Genomic DNA, 14,841 nt, shown 5'->3' with positions numbered 1-14,841 from the left:
CCAGGTGCAGGCCTCGGTGTCATGGATCTGTGTGTGACCATCAAAGGCGTCTCCTTCCTCTTGCAAACAGGTATGGGCATCTTGGGGAACACCGTGGTGCTGCTGGCGTACGCCCACATCATTTACACCGAGCCCAAGATACTTCCTGTGGACATGATCCTGTGCCACCTGGCCTTCGCCAACCTGATGCTGCTTCTGACCCGCTGCGTCCCCCAGACGATGACTGTGTTTGGGCTGAAGGACCTGCTGAACGACCCCGGCTGTAAGGTGGTGATCTACGCCTACCGTATCGGCCGGGCTCTGTCAGTCTGCATCACCTGCATGCTCAGTGTGTTTCAGGCAGTGACCATCGCCCCCGCTGGGCCTCGTTTGTCCAGGTTGAAGCCTGCACTTCCCTCCCTGGTCCTCCCCACGTTTGCAGGACTGTGGCTTCTCAACATGGCCATATGCATCGCAGCTCCTTTCTTCTCTATGGCTCCAAGAAATGGCACCGTCCCTGCTTTTACTCTCAACCTGGGCTTCTGTCATGTAGACTTCAGAGACAACCTGTCCTATGTGATCAATGGGGTGGCTGTCTCTGGAAGGGACTTCGCTTTCGTGGCTCTGATGCTGGGCTCGAGCGGTTACATCCTGCTGCTTCTCCACCGCCACAGCCGGCAGGTGAGAGGGATCCGTCGCTCTCAGCAGGGAGCCGGGGCAGAAACCAGGGCAGCCAAAACAGTCGTCACCTTGGTGGTTCTGTACATGGTCTTCTTCGGGATTGATAACGTGATCTGGATCTACATGCTGACGGTGGCGAAGGTGTCACCAGTGGTGGCTGATATGAGGGTGTTCTTCTCCTCCTGCTACGCCTCTCTCAGCCCCTATTTCATCATCTCCTCCAACAAGAAGGTCAAGGCCAAGATCGTGTGTGCAGCCGAGCAAGACCAACCGTCAGCAGACAATCAGGAGTCGAGTGACAAATGAGTCCTTCTCTATCTTGACAGGCTGTCAACTGACCTGCAAGACAGCAGAGTCGTACTCTCAGACTTTGTTATTTTGAACACTGGTGCACAGATCACTGTCATTTAGCTGAGCAATGGACCCTTTAGAAAGTAGTCAGAGACTGTAGAGTCATGCAATGATGTAACAGGGTTTTCTCTGTATATTTTTATCGAAATCATAAATATACATGCATCTGCAATGGGGTTTATGGTCATTTTGTATGTAGGCAAAAAATAAAAATCAATCAGTAAACTATCTGAATCAGCTTTAGAAGTAATTTAATTCATTTTGCCAAACATCCCCTCTTTCCAGCTTCTCCGTTGTGATAATTTGCTGCTTTTCTTGATCTTTTGTGATCATAAACTGATTATCTTTGGGTTATGGGCTGTTGGAGGCCATACGTAAGCTATTTGAAAAAGGCTGTTGCCACTATTAAGAACATGAAGGTCAAGTCTTCAACATTGTTTCAGGGAATTTGAAGGTTTATAGTCCCTTACAAGGTGTTTATACTGTACAGTGTCATATAAATGTCACACGGTTAGTTTTTTTAAAGCCTGGTTCAGATCTTTTTTTAGAGTTAAACTCATTAAATTGGACTGTTTTAGGTCAGAGACATACATTAAAATAATGAGATTTTGATTGTTTTAGGCAGCAGTCGCTCGGTGGCTTGTTCTAGTCCAGCGCGGACCAGTCAGAGTGTGGACAAGGCACAGAAAATCATAGCTGGTGCCTGACTATGTGGCATAACTTTGACATCTCTCTAAAACAACTGTATGTCTGTGGGTCATGGGTGTATATTGGCGCCGTGTAGGTGTACAATGTATTGAAAAAACTATGATTTTTTTTTTTTCTTCCATCACCAGAATTGTATTCTTTGCATCGTGGGAGTGCAGCTGTTCAGGGAGCAGTGCAAAATTATATTTTAGAAGTTAGATTATTATATTAACAATGTAAAATTAACAAAAGGATTAACAAAAGAAGAAAAAAGATTAAAAAGTTTATTTTGGCACATAGTCAAACATAACGTTGCTTGATGTTGTAAATGGCTTGTCTGAAATCTTGACTACAGTCCCGAATTTATAGATTTCCCTTTGGTCTTTAGGAAAAAGATCAAACAATTAACAGTGAAAATAATCGGCAGATTAATTAATAATTTAAAATAATAATTATTTCCAGCCGCTTCTCTCGACCTCTCTTGCTGCGCTCTGATTGGCTGAAATGTTGGGAATAACTTCAGGAAAATGCACAGGGGTATTTTTTTGTCCTCACACTTGCCTGTCAGGTAGCGCTTTCTCTTTACGAGTATGTGACAAGCTTCATCAGTCAAATATTTACAAAATGTGGAACATAAATTGTCGATTCAAGGTTCAAGAACAATGGTAGCGGTTTATAATGTGCCGGTTTTATCTCCGGAAAACGACTCTCAACGCAGCCTGAGCGAGCGCAGCCTCCGCCTGCGAGACAGCGCGCAGGGAAGAAAAACACCACACACAGGCACAACAAATCCCGGAAAAGGGAAGCGGAAGACCGAGCCAAATGTTAAACAACAGTGAAGTTAGAGGAGTTCAAAACCCCCTCAAATAAAAGTATCGGCGAGTAGACATTTGTTTGAGAAGGTTAACTTTATAAATGTAGCGTTTTACATGTCGTTAAACGCGTCGAAAAGCGGTCGTTGACGTAAAGCGCGTTGCTAACGTGAGTTGTGAATCTGACAACAAGACGCTGCTGCAACGCCCCTGAAAGTGATGACCGAGTATTTAACCAACAATTTGTGATGATTACTAAAGGTGTCCTCCAGTTTGTGCCAAATCGACTGTTTTATTTCAGGTAAGTCAACGTTGTCCTCTTGCTAACAGGCGGCTATTGTTAGCTAGTAGCCTGTACTCGGCTACAACTGTTCAGTTTAACGTCAACAGATTTAGTTTAGCATTAGTTGCTAAACTAGTCCGTAATAATTCGTGTAAAGTGCGACTTTATAATCAGTTTGTATCTGTTAATCGTTGTGGTAGTTGTGTGGCTTTTCTGTCAGAGTCAATGTGTCCGTGTCCCTTGTTGTTTAGTGAACAAATCTGGATTTGTGCCCAGTCGTCTCTCTGTCCTGAGCTCTTTGTGAAATGACCTGAGTCCCACTTCACTGGTTCCAGCATCGGATCACAATGGCCAGAATAGCCTGGTATCAAGAGAAGGTGAGACAAAAAGACACACATTTTTAATTAATTTCTAAAGAGATATATTGTGATATTTACACAGGAGCAACTAGACGTGTGCAATTTTAAGGGAAAAGCCATTCACGTTGATTTTCCTTAAATAAGATACTGATAAAGGTGTTTTTAGTAAGTTTTATATAAATAAATGCAAATGTGTCAGGGAAAAGAAAACATACACCAGTTCAAGAGCGGAAACCTCTCCCCAGTCATCCTGCAGCCTTTTCCCCTTTTTCCCTGTTTACCTTTCTTTGTTTTGTAACTCTTGTTTTGTAAAAGGCAAAGAAAGTTGGCAAAAACGAACAAGTTCTTACCTGTTCGGTGGGTTACCAGATGTGTAAACATGTATCGAGGTATTTAAAAGCCTGTCAGGGCTCAAGGCTGTCATTAGAGCAGAATTGTGATTCACTGGCAGTTTTTTAATTCATCTTATGAGCTCTGAGGCGTTTCATCTGATTTGCATTGAGTCATGTGTCGACACGTCTGAAAAGCAGCGCAGCGCAAAAGAAAGGGTTTTCTGCTGGTGAACTATTACACTGCTAAGTCCAATCTTTTACCTTTTTAAATGTCATTTATAATAGTTTATGTAGATCTATTTTGATGAAAATGTCTGTGGTTCATATACAGTTTCAGATACTTTCATTTGAATTACCCAGTTTGTTTGTAGCAGGTTTTACAGCCATAAAGCTCAATATATTTATTGAGACACTCAGATAAACAACTTCAGTTTGACCCCCCAAAATGGTACACATAGTTGTATTTTATATGATGAGGTTGGGTGGTCTTCCCTCAAAAAAAAAAACCCAAAATACGTGATATTCACTGGTATCTTTTTTTATCTGTAAAGCCCTTACTGAAAAGCTACCACATTATCTGTCAGACATGCTTCATCTCTCAGACGGGCTTTATCAGAACCGCTCTACTGTGTGGCTCATGCTATATGTTCCACATGTTAGGTCCGAACTTGGAAGGACTGCTTTTGATTTTAGTGCCTCTGACTCCTGGAACAAAATACAGCACATAATTAAAATCAATAATTTCATACCCTTTGGCCATTTCACATATTTGATCTTCAACCTTCCAACCTCTAGTTGTAACTGTTTTAAATAACTGTATTTTATTTGCATTCAATTATTTTAATCGTGACTTTTTTACTATTTTATGACTGTATTTTGAATGTTATTTTACATTATTTGAATTTTCATCATATGATCCAATGTTTTTTAATAGCCTTGGGTTTTTACTAGCCTTTTATGGGACTGCATTTACTTTGTCAGCATTTCTCCTTGTTATTGTTCCTCTGCTTTGTTTTGTTCGACTCAATGTCATTGTAAATGAGGGTCATTGATTGATTGATTGATAAAATTTGTGTTGTTGCCACAGATCGGGGCCTATGATCAACAAGTCTGGGAGAAATCTCTGGTGCAGACGGATCTAAATGTAAGGAACCTAAAAACTTTTGTAAAGAAATAAACATTTACTTATCTTTGTTGTGCATTACCGCTCAATCGAACAATACTACTCTCCATTTATCTAGGGTTTGGACAGCAAACCAAGGAAGACGGGTCACATCAAACCAGACCTCATCGATGTCGACTTAGTAAGAGGTGAGTGCCGATGAAGAGTAGTTCTCCATCCGTTGTTAGTTTGTTTCAGAACACGCACTTTTACTACACTTGTATACAAAAGGTTAGACAATAACAAATACATTTCTGCCTCCCTCTTAAGAACGCACCACACCAGCCTATGTAATTTCTGCCTGTCTTCGGCTTGTTTCCTTGTTTGTATGTTCAGTTTCTGTAACAAACAGTAGTTATAGAGTCATATTTCTATTGGTTTTAATGGAGTTGTGTAAGAGACTTTCTCATTCCTCCACTCAGGATCAACATTCAGCAAAGCCAAACCAGAGAGTCCCTGGACGGCTCTGACTCGGAAGGGTCTGGTCAGAGTGCTGCTGTTCCCCTTCTTCTTCCAGTGGTGGATCCAGGTGACCTCCAAGTCCGTCTCCTCATGCATCCTCATGCTGTACTTCATGCAAGGTTAGCATCTGTTCACACTGGGGTTGTTAGTTTCTCTCTGCCCTGAATATGAAAATTTAAACATTTGCATAATGACAAGAACCAGTGTACAAGTAACAGGCTGCACATTGTAAACCAGCTCCTGCTGCGTTGTCTTGACATCATTCATATTCATGGAAGATTTAGTTCTGCTTATTGTTTGAGCTTTAGAATAATCTGTTCATCAGCTTCTTCTATGTTTACTGTACCAATCAATCATGTGTTTTAAAATCCACAAAGATGGAGCTGTTATCAGTCTCAAGATGAAACTCAATGGAAATAAAACTACATTTCTGGTTTCCTTAAGATTAATAAATGTAGATTATTGTAGTCTCAAAATCTCAATTGTCAAGATCGCATATTGAAAGGGCTACTGAAAATTGGCCCTTTCTTTAGAAATGAATTCATTGTTCCTTGTTCTGTCGGAAGCGGTTGTTGAATTAAATTTTCTGGCTATTTTGGATTATGGTGACGTAATTTCCAGACATTCAGACAGATTGTGTCTACAGCTCAGCCCTGAGATTTATTACTGGTGACAGCTACAATACTCAGCACTGCCTCCTCAAAGATAAGGTCAGTTGGCCTTTTCTGTCTGAGAGATGTAATAATCACTACTATCCATTCATCTTTAACGCCCTGATCAGAATATTACCCTCATATATTATATCTATGTAACATTGGAACCCTGGTCAATTTTTAACTCCAGTGACTGGTTGGTTTTTCAGGTGCTTCATGCCAGGATTGATCTTGGAAAGACTGCTTTTAGTATTAGTGCTGCTAAACTTACGTGCTGTGCTGGAAGCCGGTCATTAGTTTATGTTGGAGGACTAGCAGAGAGAGGCACTGAGACAAGGCACTCGGAAAAGTGCATAAAGTGACATCCTTTGGACTGTAGCCAAAAATCTGACCCCTCATCTGATCAGCAAATCGTCCACAGGCTTGTATAGACAACCGGGAGACGGGGAAGGTCTCATTTTTCACATTACATTACAATCTGCTCACGTATGGCCATTAAAAAAGTGTTGCTAGAAATTGTTACATAGACCCCTCTTTAAATAAAGCTAGAATTAATAAATATGGTGCTATAATATATTAACAAACAGGACACGCACGCCAAGTCATGGTCTTAAAGCTAACTTGCAAAGTAGAAAGAGAGTCTGCATGCTTTAAACACTGTGAATCCTGTTTAAAAGACTTTAACTGCACAGTTATATTCTGAGTGTGTGTCGTTCTTCAATGAAAACATTACTACAATTCTAGTAAAAATCCTTCAGATGGATGCTGAAGGGTTTTTGGATTTTCTCTTTTGACTTTGCTAACCATTGGAAACAAAATGACAAATCCATTAAAAGTCATTAAAAGAAATTAATACAGTACATGGTTGTTGATATGTTGTAAATTTAGCCACACTATTGTCACAGTGTACATTCAATTATGTGCAACAATAAACATATAGCCAATCACAGCTGCTCACCACAGAAAGACCTCATTAGTGAGCATGAATTCTGTTATAATGGCTCCCCTAAGAGACCGTTTTGTTTGCTGTTGCCAAATGTTTTGCTCCCCTCAGTGGCAGCAGTGGTGCTGTACTTGGAGGTCCCTGGGGCGAGTGCCAGCGAGGTGTTTGGACCCATGTGTCTGATGCTGCTGCTGGGTACCGTTCACTGCCAGATTGTGTCGACCGAGTCCAGCCGGTGGCCCTCGGGCAGTCCAGCTGCCAGCTGCACCACCAGCCCTGCGCGCAGGAGGAGGTGGTTGTCTCATTGTTAGGCACTGCACACTCATTTGCCTTCACCAACACACTCTCACCTCTTGGCACGTTACATTACGCATGCAGATAGACCTTTAATCAACCTGAAGTTATTCTACGCACTGATACTCTCATTTTGTAATGCTGTGTATCTACAGTCTCTTGTTACTGAATGTTATTTTTATTCTGTCTCCTTCAGGCCGAGGAAGGGCAGAGGGCTGAAAAAATCAGAAGAAAAGAATGACAGCGGGGACACTGAGCAGCAGGGGCCCTGGCAGTTTGAAGAAAGCCAGCGATTATACAGGAACGAAGAGAGGAGGGTACAGTCACTCATCACACTTGTCGCTATCAGAACTGTGGTATGAAGCAAAATGGGAACAAACTTGAATTTGTGTCGATACAGGAGACACATGACACCAACATCGATAAAAGCACATCGTGTATATTGTGGAATACAGTGACTAAATTTACATGCACAAAAAATTCTGTTTTTTGCCTATATTCTGAAAAAGACAGTATTCCTATAATAGAGTCATTTACGTGGCTAATGAAAATGAATAATCTACTGATATTTCATATTAATGTGCCCTAACATGTTATTAATCACAGCAAAATGTAGATGTGTTAAAATAAGTTTATTCCACCGGTGGAGCCACCTTCTTTCATTCTTTCCACCTTTTTGGAAAGGTCAGCATTGTGATGTTTGCTCATATTCACAAACCTGTTGATATCCAAGTCTTTCATTATGTTTCAAAGTAGGTGTGTTGCTAAATCCAACCAGACAAACAGGCTTTGTATCTCTACCCCAGCCATGCAAACTGTTGGCTAAGCAACGTGCAGAGCAGATCGTAATCAGGCAAGAGGCCGTGTGTCGCAAACTGCTGTAAAAGCCCCAACTGAGGCGCATATTCCAAATGTACTCTATACATGTGTCGAGAATGCTCCTTACACAAGAATAATACTCATGTCTTAATTGGAAAATGCAACATTCAGAATAAGGACCAAATGCAGTATGCTGTTTACATGACCTGTATCAAATTCTGATTATTGTCATATTGTGAATAATAGTGGAGAATTACAGTGCAGGTAAACGTAGCCATTGTTAAGATGTATGCGTGTCTTGATGTTCTCTCACAGAACAAAAGGAAGTCAGGATTTGGGGCATCCGACGAGCTCTCCAGTGAGGAAGAGGAAGGGGTACAACTAGTGGAAGTAACTCATCCAATACCTCATCCGGAGAGACACCCTGCTGCCACCCTGCCGACGTCTGGCCTAGTGCCCTCTGTTAGGAAGAGAAATCTAAAGCCTAACCCCAAACCCACATTGAGACTTCAGGTAAAAAATTGTTGCAGAGTTTACAGTACAGTAATTAAGCTGTAGTTAGATATGTGCTACATAAGTTGTTTGATGGAAACAGGAAGGGGGTGGGCCATCCATCAAGGCGAAGCCTCGAGAGGTGGAGCGCCTCAGGCCGAACGTCAGTTCTCGTCCTGCCTCCGACACTGACGACACAATGTGGGAGGAGCTTCTCCAAGATCCTGACACCGCCTCGACAGGGAGCAGTGACAGTGACGGGAACGGGAGGTACAACGCTGGTATGACAATCCCACAAACCACCACTCTGAGCAGTGACGATGAGAGTCTACAGCAGGGAATCACCGGAGTAAGAGAATCTTTCTCAACTGTTCTTGTCTTATGTTGTATTAAAGAATTTTTCCAGAGTCAACATGTTGGTAAACTGTATTAATACACTGCCAGTCAGCCTTCATTTTCCCGGGAGATTTCGTTTCTTGTTAGCAGACGGCAAAAAACATCTGTTGCCAGTTTAAGCCCATTGCAGAAGTCATCACTGCATTTATTCCACATTGGAAACAAGCAGTAAACTGGATGTTATTAATTGTGTCTGTTTCAGAACCAGATGTCTTGGCTTCAGGCATGTCACCCATCCAAGGACCGTGTCAGTGCCATAATATGGGAGCAGGGCGAGTGTAAGAAAGCAGACATGTCAGTATTGGAGATCAGTGGGATCATCCTCACACGGGTACACATTATCCTCTTTACATTGGTCTTATTTTTGTGGGTAAAGATTACTTGGAGTTACATAATACAGGAGCTTAAAGCCAAACAATTGTACGTCACGTAAAGTGTCGTATTTCAACTTATTTACTTTCTTACATCTTACTATCACTGTTCTTCTGCTGTAGCTTTGAGCAGCATAAAAGTGGTGCATCATAATAACATGTCTCCTGTCTCGTGTTTATTGTTCTCAGGTGAAGTTGGTGGAGCAGGGTATGGGCTACCTTGTGCTTGGTGGGCTGATGACAGCCACCCTGGCGCTGCTTCCCTTTGGTTTCCGCCTGGCTCAACATCTGGACGTGTTGAGCCTCGGCTCTCTGTCCCTTGCAGAGCTCTTAGAGATGGCGATGGGGCCTCCTGATGCCAGGGCCTATGCCTTTTTCCTCGTCACAACGGTGCAAAGAGTCTGCCTCACTGGGCTGTTCTTCTTCATGATGTGTGTGGCTGAGAGAACGTACAAACAGGTGAGCTTTGAAATCGTGTTGTTCAAATCAACATCACTCAAAATGAGTTAGGGATATTAGGGTATTTTAGTGATTCACTTGATTGTTTATTCTGTGACACATCCAAAAAAAATTGTGTGTTTTTGTGAATATTTTTGTTCCCAAATAATAATGTGACACATTTCTTTAGACTTTTTTTGCATATCCATGCACACACATTTATGCATCCATATCCCAATATCCCTAACTAATTGTGTGTATATTGAAGGCTTACCCTCATCAACTTTATTGGTTTTTGTAAATGTATGCTTTTTCTGAATTTGAACATGTTTCAAACAAGTTGGGACAAGAGCAGCAAAAGTCCGGGAAAGTTGTTGAATGCTCCAAAAATGCCTGTTTGTTACATTCCACAGGTAAACAGGCTCATTTGTATCAGGTGATAGTGTCGTGATTGTGTATAAAATGAGCTTCCCTGATAGGCTTGCTTCATAAGCTAGGATGGGGCAAGGTTCACCACTTTGTGAAACGAATGGTTGCGTAAAGGATATTACTACATGTGCTCAGAAACACTTTGTAAAACTGTCTGTAAACAGTTCGTTTGCAAGTGATTGCATTCAGGCATTTATGTTTTTTGGAATCAGAGATGCACTACAGATAAACATCTAGAGCCCTCCTAGAAATCGTCGAGAAAGAATATACGTTTTCCTTATAACTTCAGCTTGTGCTTCAGAGTTACCCTATTTGGAAGTTTTCTTCAGTTTCAGTTCTAATCATGTGATGGTTTATCTGTACTCATTGTTACAGTGCAAACAGGAACTGCAAATAGCTAGTTTGTTGTAAATTTTAATTTGTTATGGTCGAAATTAGCAGGGGAAAACTTTTGCACACCTGTGGATAGACAAAATCAGGACAAAAACTCCTGCACACGGTTCACCTCACTTGCAATCAAGAATGAATTTTAATAACAATGTTTTGGAACAAAGACCTTCATCAGGTTATCTGTCTGGTCCTAATCAGCTAAATGTAAGAAATATAGGCTTTAAAATTAATAATTGCTTAATAGATGGTTTATAAGCATGTAATTGTTTCTTGACAGTGAAATAACTATTAACTAAAGTTTAATTAACTATAAATTAGCCTTAAAGTGTTAATACAGAAAATGTGTGGACATAGTGTCAAAAAACTTAAACCACTTTTTCTGAAATGAACAATATACAGTATGGCACAGCAACAACATCTAGGGTTAAAAAACATGAATTATTAATTGTATGGGTTTTTTATGTAAGGTGCCACTTCATCCACACTAATGCTGGTCTTCCCTCTAGTGGCAGTTGAGAAGTGGTGTCTACAAACTGTACACGAATCACCCACGAGACGCTTTGCAGGACTGTTAAATTCTGCCTCGTGCTTTGTACCTCTGACAGTGTGTGTCCGTGTTTCCTCCCAACAGAGACTCCTATTTGCCAAGTTCTTCAGCCACATCACTTCAGCACGCAAGGCCAAGAAATCAGAGATCCCTCATTTCAGGCTGAAGAAAGTCCAGAACATAAAGATGTGGTTGTCACTACGCTCTTTCCTCAGGGTTTGTATTCTGCTGCTGTTCTTTAATTACTTAACATTGTTTTCACCACTGTGGGGGTTGCCATTGACTTGTTTTTGTTTGCAGTGGTGCGTCACTAACTTCCTTGTTCATTGCAGAGACGAGGGCCGCAGCGCTCGGTTGACGTCATCGTCTCCACTATCTTCCTCTTGGCGCTTTCCATTTCATTCATCATTTGTGCCCAGGTCAGTCATATCCGCTGGAACAGATCTGATCTGCTTAGAGAGCACAAATTTAATATCCTTGTTCAAATAATGTGAGTGTTGAATAGAGATGAAATAACAGCAAGGCAGCAGCAAACATGTTACCATGTAATCATATTACCTGAGTGAAGATAAGCCTGAGAGGTCAGATAAAATATATTTTATCCTCATTTTCACAGCAACAGAGACTTTAAATAGAGTTGCTTGTGCCCTTCCTCAGCTTCTGCACAGCCACAAGACATTCCTCGAGTCTCTGATGAACTGGGAGATGATGGTGTGGGCCTCCTCCCTCATCCTCTATCTGCTACGGCTGGCTACGCTGGGCTCAGAGACCAACTGCAAATACAGCAACTCCTCAGTGCTGCTCACTGAGCAGGTAAGCGTCTGCAAAACACATGGAGCAGCTGGTTATTTCTCAGTGGGGTCAGCACTACAGGAAACACCACCAGCTGTTTCATAATCAGTATCATTTAATGCAGGTTTAAATGAATTACTATGTCTTGATTTACAAAATGTAAAACCGTTCTTTGTTGCAGATTAATTTGTATCTCAAGATGGAGAAAAAGCCCAATAAGAAAGAGGAACTCAATATAGTGAACAACGTTTTGAAACTTGCAACAAAACTGATGAAGGTAAGCCTAAAATGTTGCTTACATTTCCTCATTTCCTCCTCCTACATTTTCTCAATAAAACAATTAATTGACATGACAAAATCTCAGTCAGTGTTGCCCAAAGGCCAAGATGAGGTTTTCAAATTTTGTCCACCACCCAAAGATATGTGATTTTCTTTAGAAAATATTTATATTTAAGATGCTGGAAGAAGAGAATTTAAATTTTCTTTTCTTTAAAGAAATACTCATCGATTAATCGACAGTGGTTCTGTGGTACAAATACTCTTTTATCCTAGTAATATTCCATACTTATAGATAATAAATAAATACTGTTTTCCACCAGCAGAGCCAAAACTTTTCACATTGGGTTGTTTTCAAAGTGTAAAATATTTTGCATGCTTGATTTGAAGTATTTGAATCCAGTCAAAGTTTGATACAGGCAGAGTTTTTGTAATAATTCGAATAATCTTTGAATAATGAGAATTCATTGATACTGTGTCTCAAACCACATCTACAACACATTACAATGTCAGTGTAACAGAAGAAAAATACTCCAAAAGAGGCAAAAAGTATTACGTATTAATTCGTTGCAATCAAAATGATATACAGTATACTGGCTCTGACCCTTTCCTTGCCTCAAGCTGCATGTCATCATAACATTATATTCTCTCTGACCTCCCACAGGAGCTGGATACTCCATTCAGACTGCTGGGTCTGACTGTGAACCCTCTGATCTACAACATCACCAAGGTGGTCATCCTGTCCGCTGTGTCTGCTGTGGTCAGCGACCTGTTGGGCTTCAACATCAGAGTGAGAGTCTTTCCGCTAAATGTCAAAAGTACAACCCCTTGGTGCAAGAAGACAGAACAACATAGATGAAAAGGACACGTCACTTAATATAAAGCACTAATCCGCCTGTGAGAACAGTTGTTTAATGTCATCTTTGGCTCTAAAGTTAGATTTAGCTTAGACCTGGAGAGAACAAACATGGGTGTTTACCAGTTAGTTGCATAATGGAAAATGTAGGATCCAGATATTGTGGTGGCACTAAAACTCATGTTTGAAAATCTCTCTCCTTTGAATACTCCAACTTTATGGAATTGCTATTTTGAATGTTTTAGTCCCCTTTAAATGCAAATTATGAAATTTTCCGTTTATTGTTGTATTTTCAGCTCTAGCTGTTTGGGTTATAAGTAGCCTGCGGGGACATCTTAAAAGTAGCTTCTTGCTTCAAGATGGCGTCACGCAAAAAATCCAGGATATGACTGATGAAGATAATGATCTAAAGAGAGCCTTTAATTACATGTACTGTACACTGACACTGCCCTTAATTAAGGCAGGAAATGTTTTAAATAATAGTTGGACATTTTGAGAAATGGCCTCATTTGCCTTCTTGATGAGAGTTAGAATAAAAGATCTACTTTATGTCTGAAAGAAGTATGTAGCTGGAACAAGGGCGCTGTTAGCCTAGCTTAGCATAAAGACTGGAAGAAGGGGTAAACGGCTAGCATGGCTGTCTCCAAAGCTCACATATACGCCTACAAGCACCTCTAATTCCTTTCATTATGTGTTTGTGTTCTTCTGATGTCGGTGCGATGAGGGTAATATGTCTTCTTTTCTCTTTTTCTTAAATTCCAGCTGTGGAAAATCAAGTCTTAATGTGAAAACAGCAAACCACTAACAGTCGGACACTGGAGACCGGATGCTCCCCTCGTCTGCTGCAGAAAGCCTCTCCTCTACAAAAAAAAGTGCAAAACTACTGACAGATTAGTCATTGTCTGTGCCTTCAGACGGAAACGTGTGTGTCTTAAGTTTCAACGGTCATTCACAAGCCTGAGATGCTCTGACAATCGCTCACACACTTTTACTGGCGCCTCAGCAGGTGTGGCAACACAGTTTCCATCAGCCACGCCTCTAACCCAGTGCCTAACCTTTGACCCCAGAATGTTCCTCAGTATGTGGTTAAATTTAGCGGTGAGTTCAGGCCTGAGATCATTTCAGGCTTCTGCGGCATCCAGATTTCCTCATGTGACTTGTACAGATGTGTGGACACAAAGTGAAAGATGTAAATGAGTTAAATGCAGATGATGATGTAGATAGTTTTTCTTTTAGTTTTATTGGCTGATGTTTCTCATCAGTACATTAGTACAATTAACTGTAAAACAGGTTATGGGCTCTCTAAAGGCAGGAAATGAAGCTCAGTCAAATCAAATGAGCGACCGGCTGTGTTAAAGGGGCAATTTGTAAGATATGGCCAGAATTTTAGTTTAAAATGTTAAAAAAAAATGAACTAATATTTTCACCAGAATGGGAAGAAACAACAGTGTTAGTGTTATTTCAAAGATGTCTTTGGATTGTGTTTCAGAAATGTCAACTGAAGTTAGCATGCTAACCTGATAATCTGATAGCCCCCGTAGTTTCAGCTGGGGGTTGTATGCGGAGGAGAGTTCACTACTAATGAATCAACAAAATAAAATCACTAATTGTTAAGACAGGACATGTTTTAAAACATTTGCTTTTTTTCAACTAATCAGGAAAATTCAACCGTACACAGTCTGAATGACTAAGACAGTCGTAATTGTTAATCGTTAACTTGTCAAACACTCTTCATTCAAACTCGACATAAACTAAATAAAACTCACCTAAAAAGTCTTGGTCTGTCTTTCCACAGTCACCTCATGTTTGGTTGAAATAAATTCTCAATTTACCTGGAAGCTGTGAAAATATTTCGGGTCTAGCTGAGCGCAGTTATCGGCAGTGAATCCCCCCGCCATCCGAGGTAGCAGCGCAGGCAGACTCCCGTCACCTAGGGCGACTGAGCTCCGAGGCTAACTGAGCTACTTGCTAACGACTTATGATACGTACATAATTTTAACACCTCTTTTATGATTTTGAAGCATAAATGAATCAAGT

General features: G+C 40.9%; 2 protein-coding genes across 2 annotated transcripts; both read left to right on the top strand.

Moving 5' to 3' along the window:
* Window positions 1-966, top strand: LOC140998777 (olfactory receptor class A-like protein 1). The gene has a single exon (XM_073469152.1). The coding sequence runs from the start codon at window positions 22-24 to the stop codon at window positions 964-966; it is 945 nt and encodes a 314-aa protein (XP_073325253.1). The 5' UTR covers window positions 1-21.
* Window positions 967-2,579: 1,613 nt separating this feature from the next.
* On the top strand, window positions 2,580-14,580 carry phtf1 (putative homeodomain transcription factor 1). Its single transcript, XM_073468011.1, has 17 exons — window positions 2,580-2,811; window positions 3,045-3,170; window positions 4,572-4,628; window positions 4,726-4,795; window positions 5,069-5,227; window positions 6,816-6,996; window positions 7,195-7,315; window positions 8,133-8,330; window positions 8,413-8,658; window positions 8,908-9,036; window positions 9,266-9,535; window positions 10,965-11,096; window positions 11,213-11,299; window positions 11,538-11,693; window positions 11,854-11,949; window positions 12,613-12,738; window positions 13,567-14,580. The coding sequence occupies exons 2-17, from the start codon at window positions 3,141-3,143 to the stop codon at window positions 13,585-13,587; spliced, it is 2,079 nt and encodes a 692-aa protein (XP_073324112.1). The 5' UTR covers window positions 2,580-2,811; window positions 3,045-3,140; the 3' UTR covers window positions 13,588-14,580.
* The last annotated feature ends 261 nt before the right edge of the window (window positions 14,581-14,841 follow it).

This window comes from Pagrus major, chromosome 6 (assembly GCF_040436345.1).
Source record: "Pagrus major chromosome 6, Pma_NU_1.0".
Lineage (NCBI taxonomy): Eukaryota > Metazoa > Chordata > Actinopteri > Spariformes > Sparidae > Pagrus > Pagrus major.
Note: the sequence above shows the minus strand (reverse complement) of the source record. Positions and strands in the feature narration are given on the sequence as shown.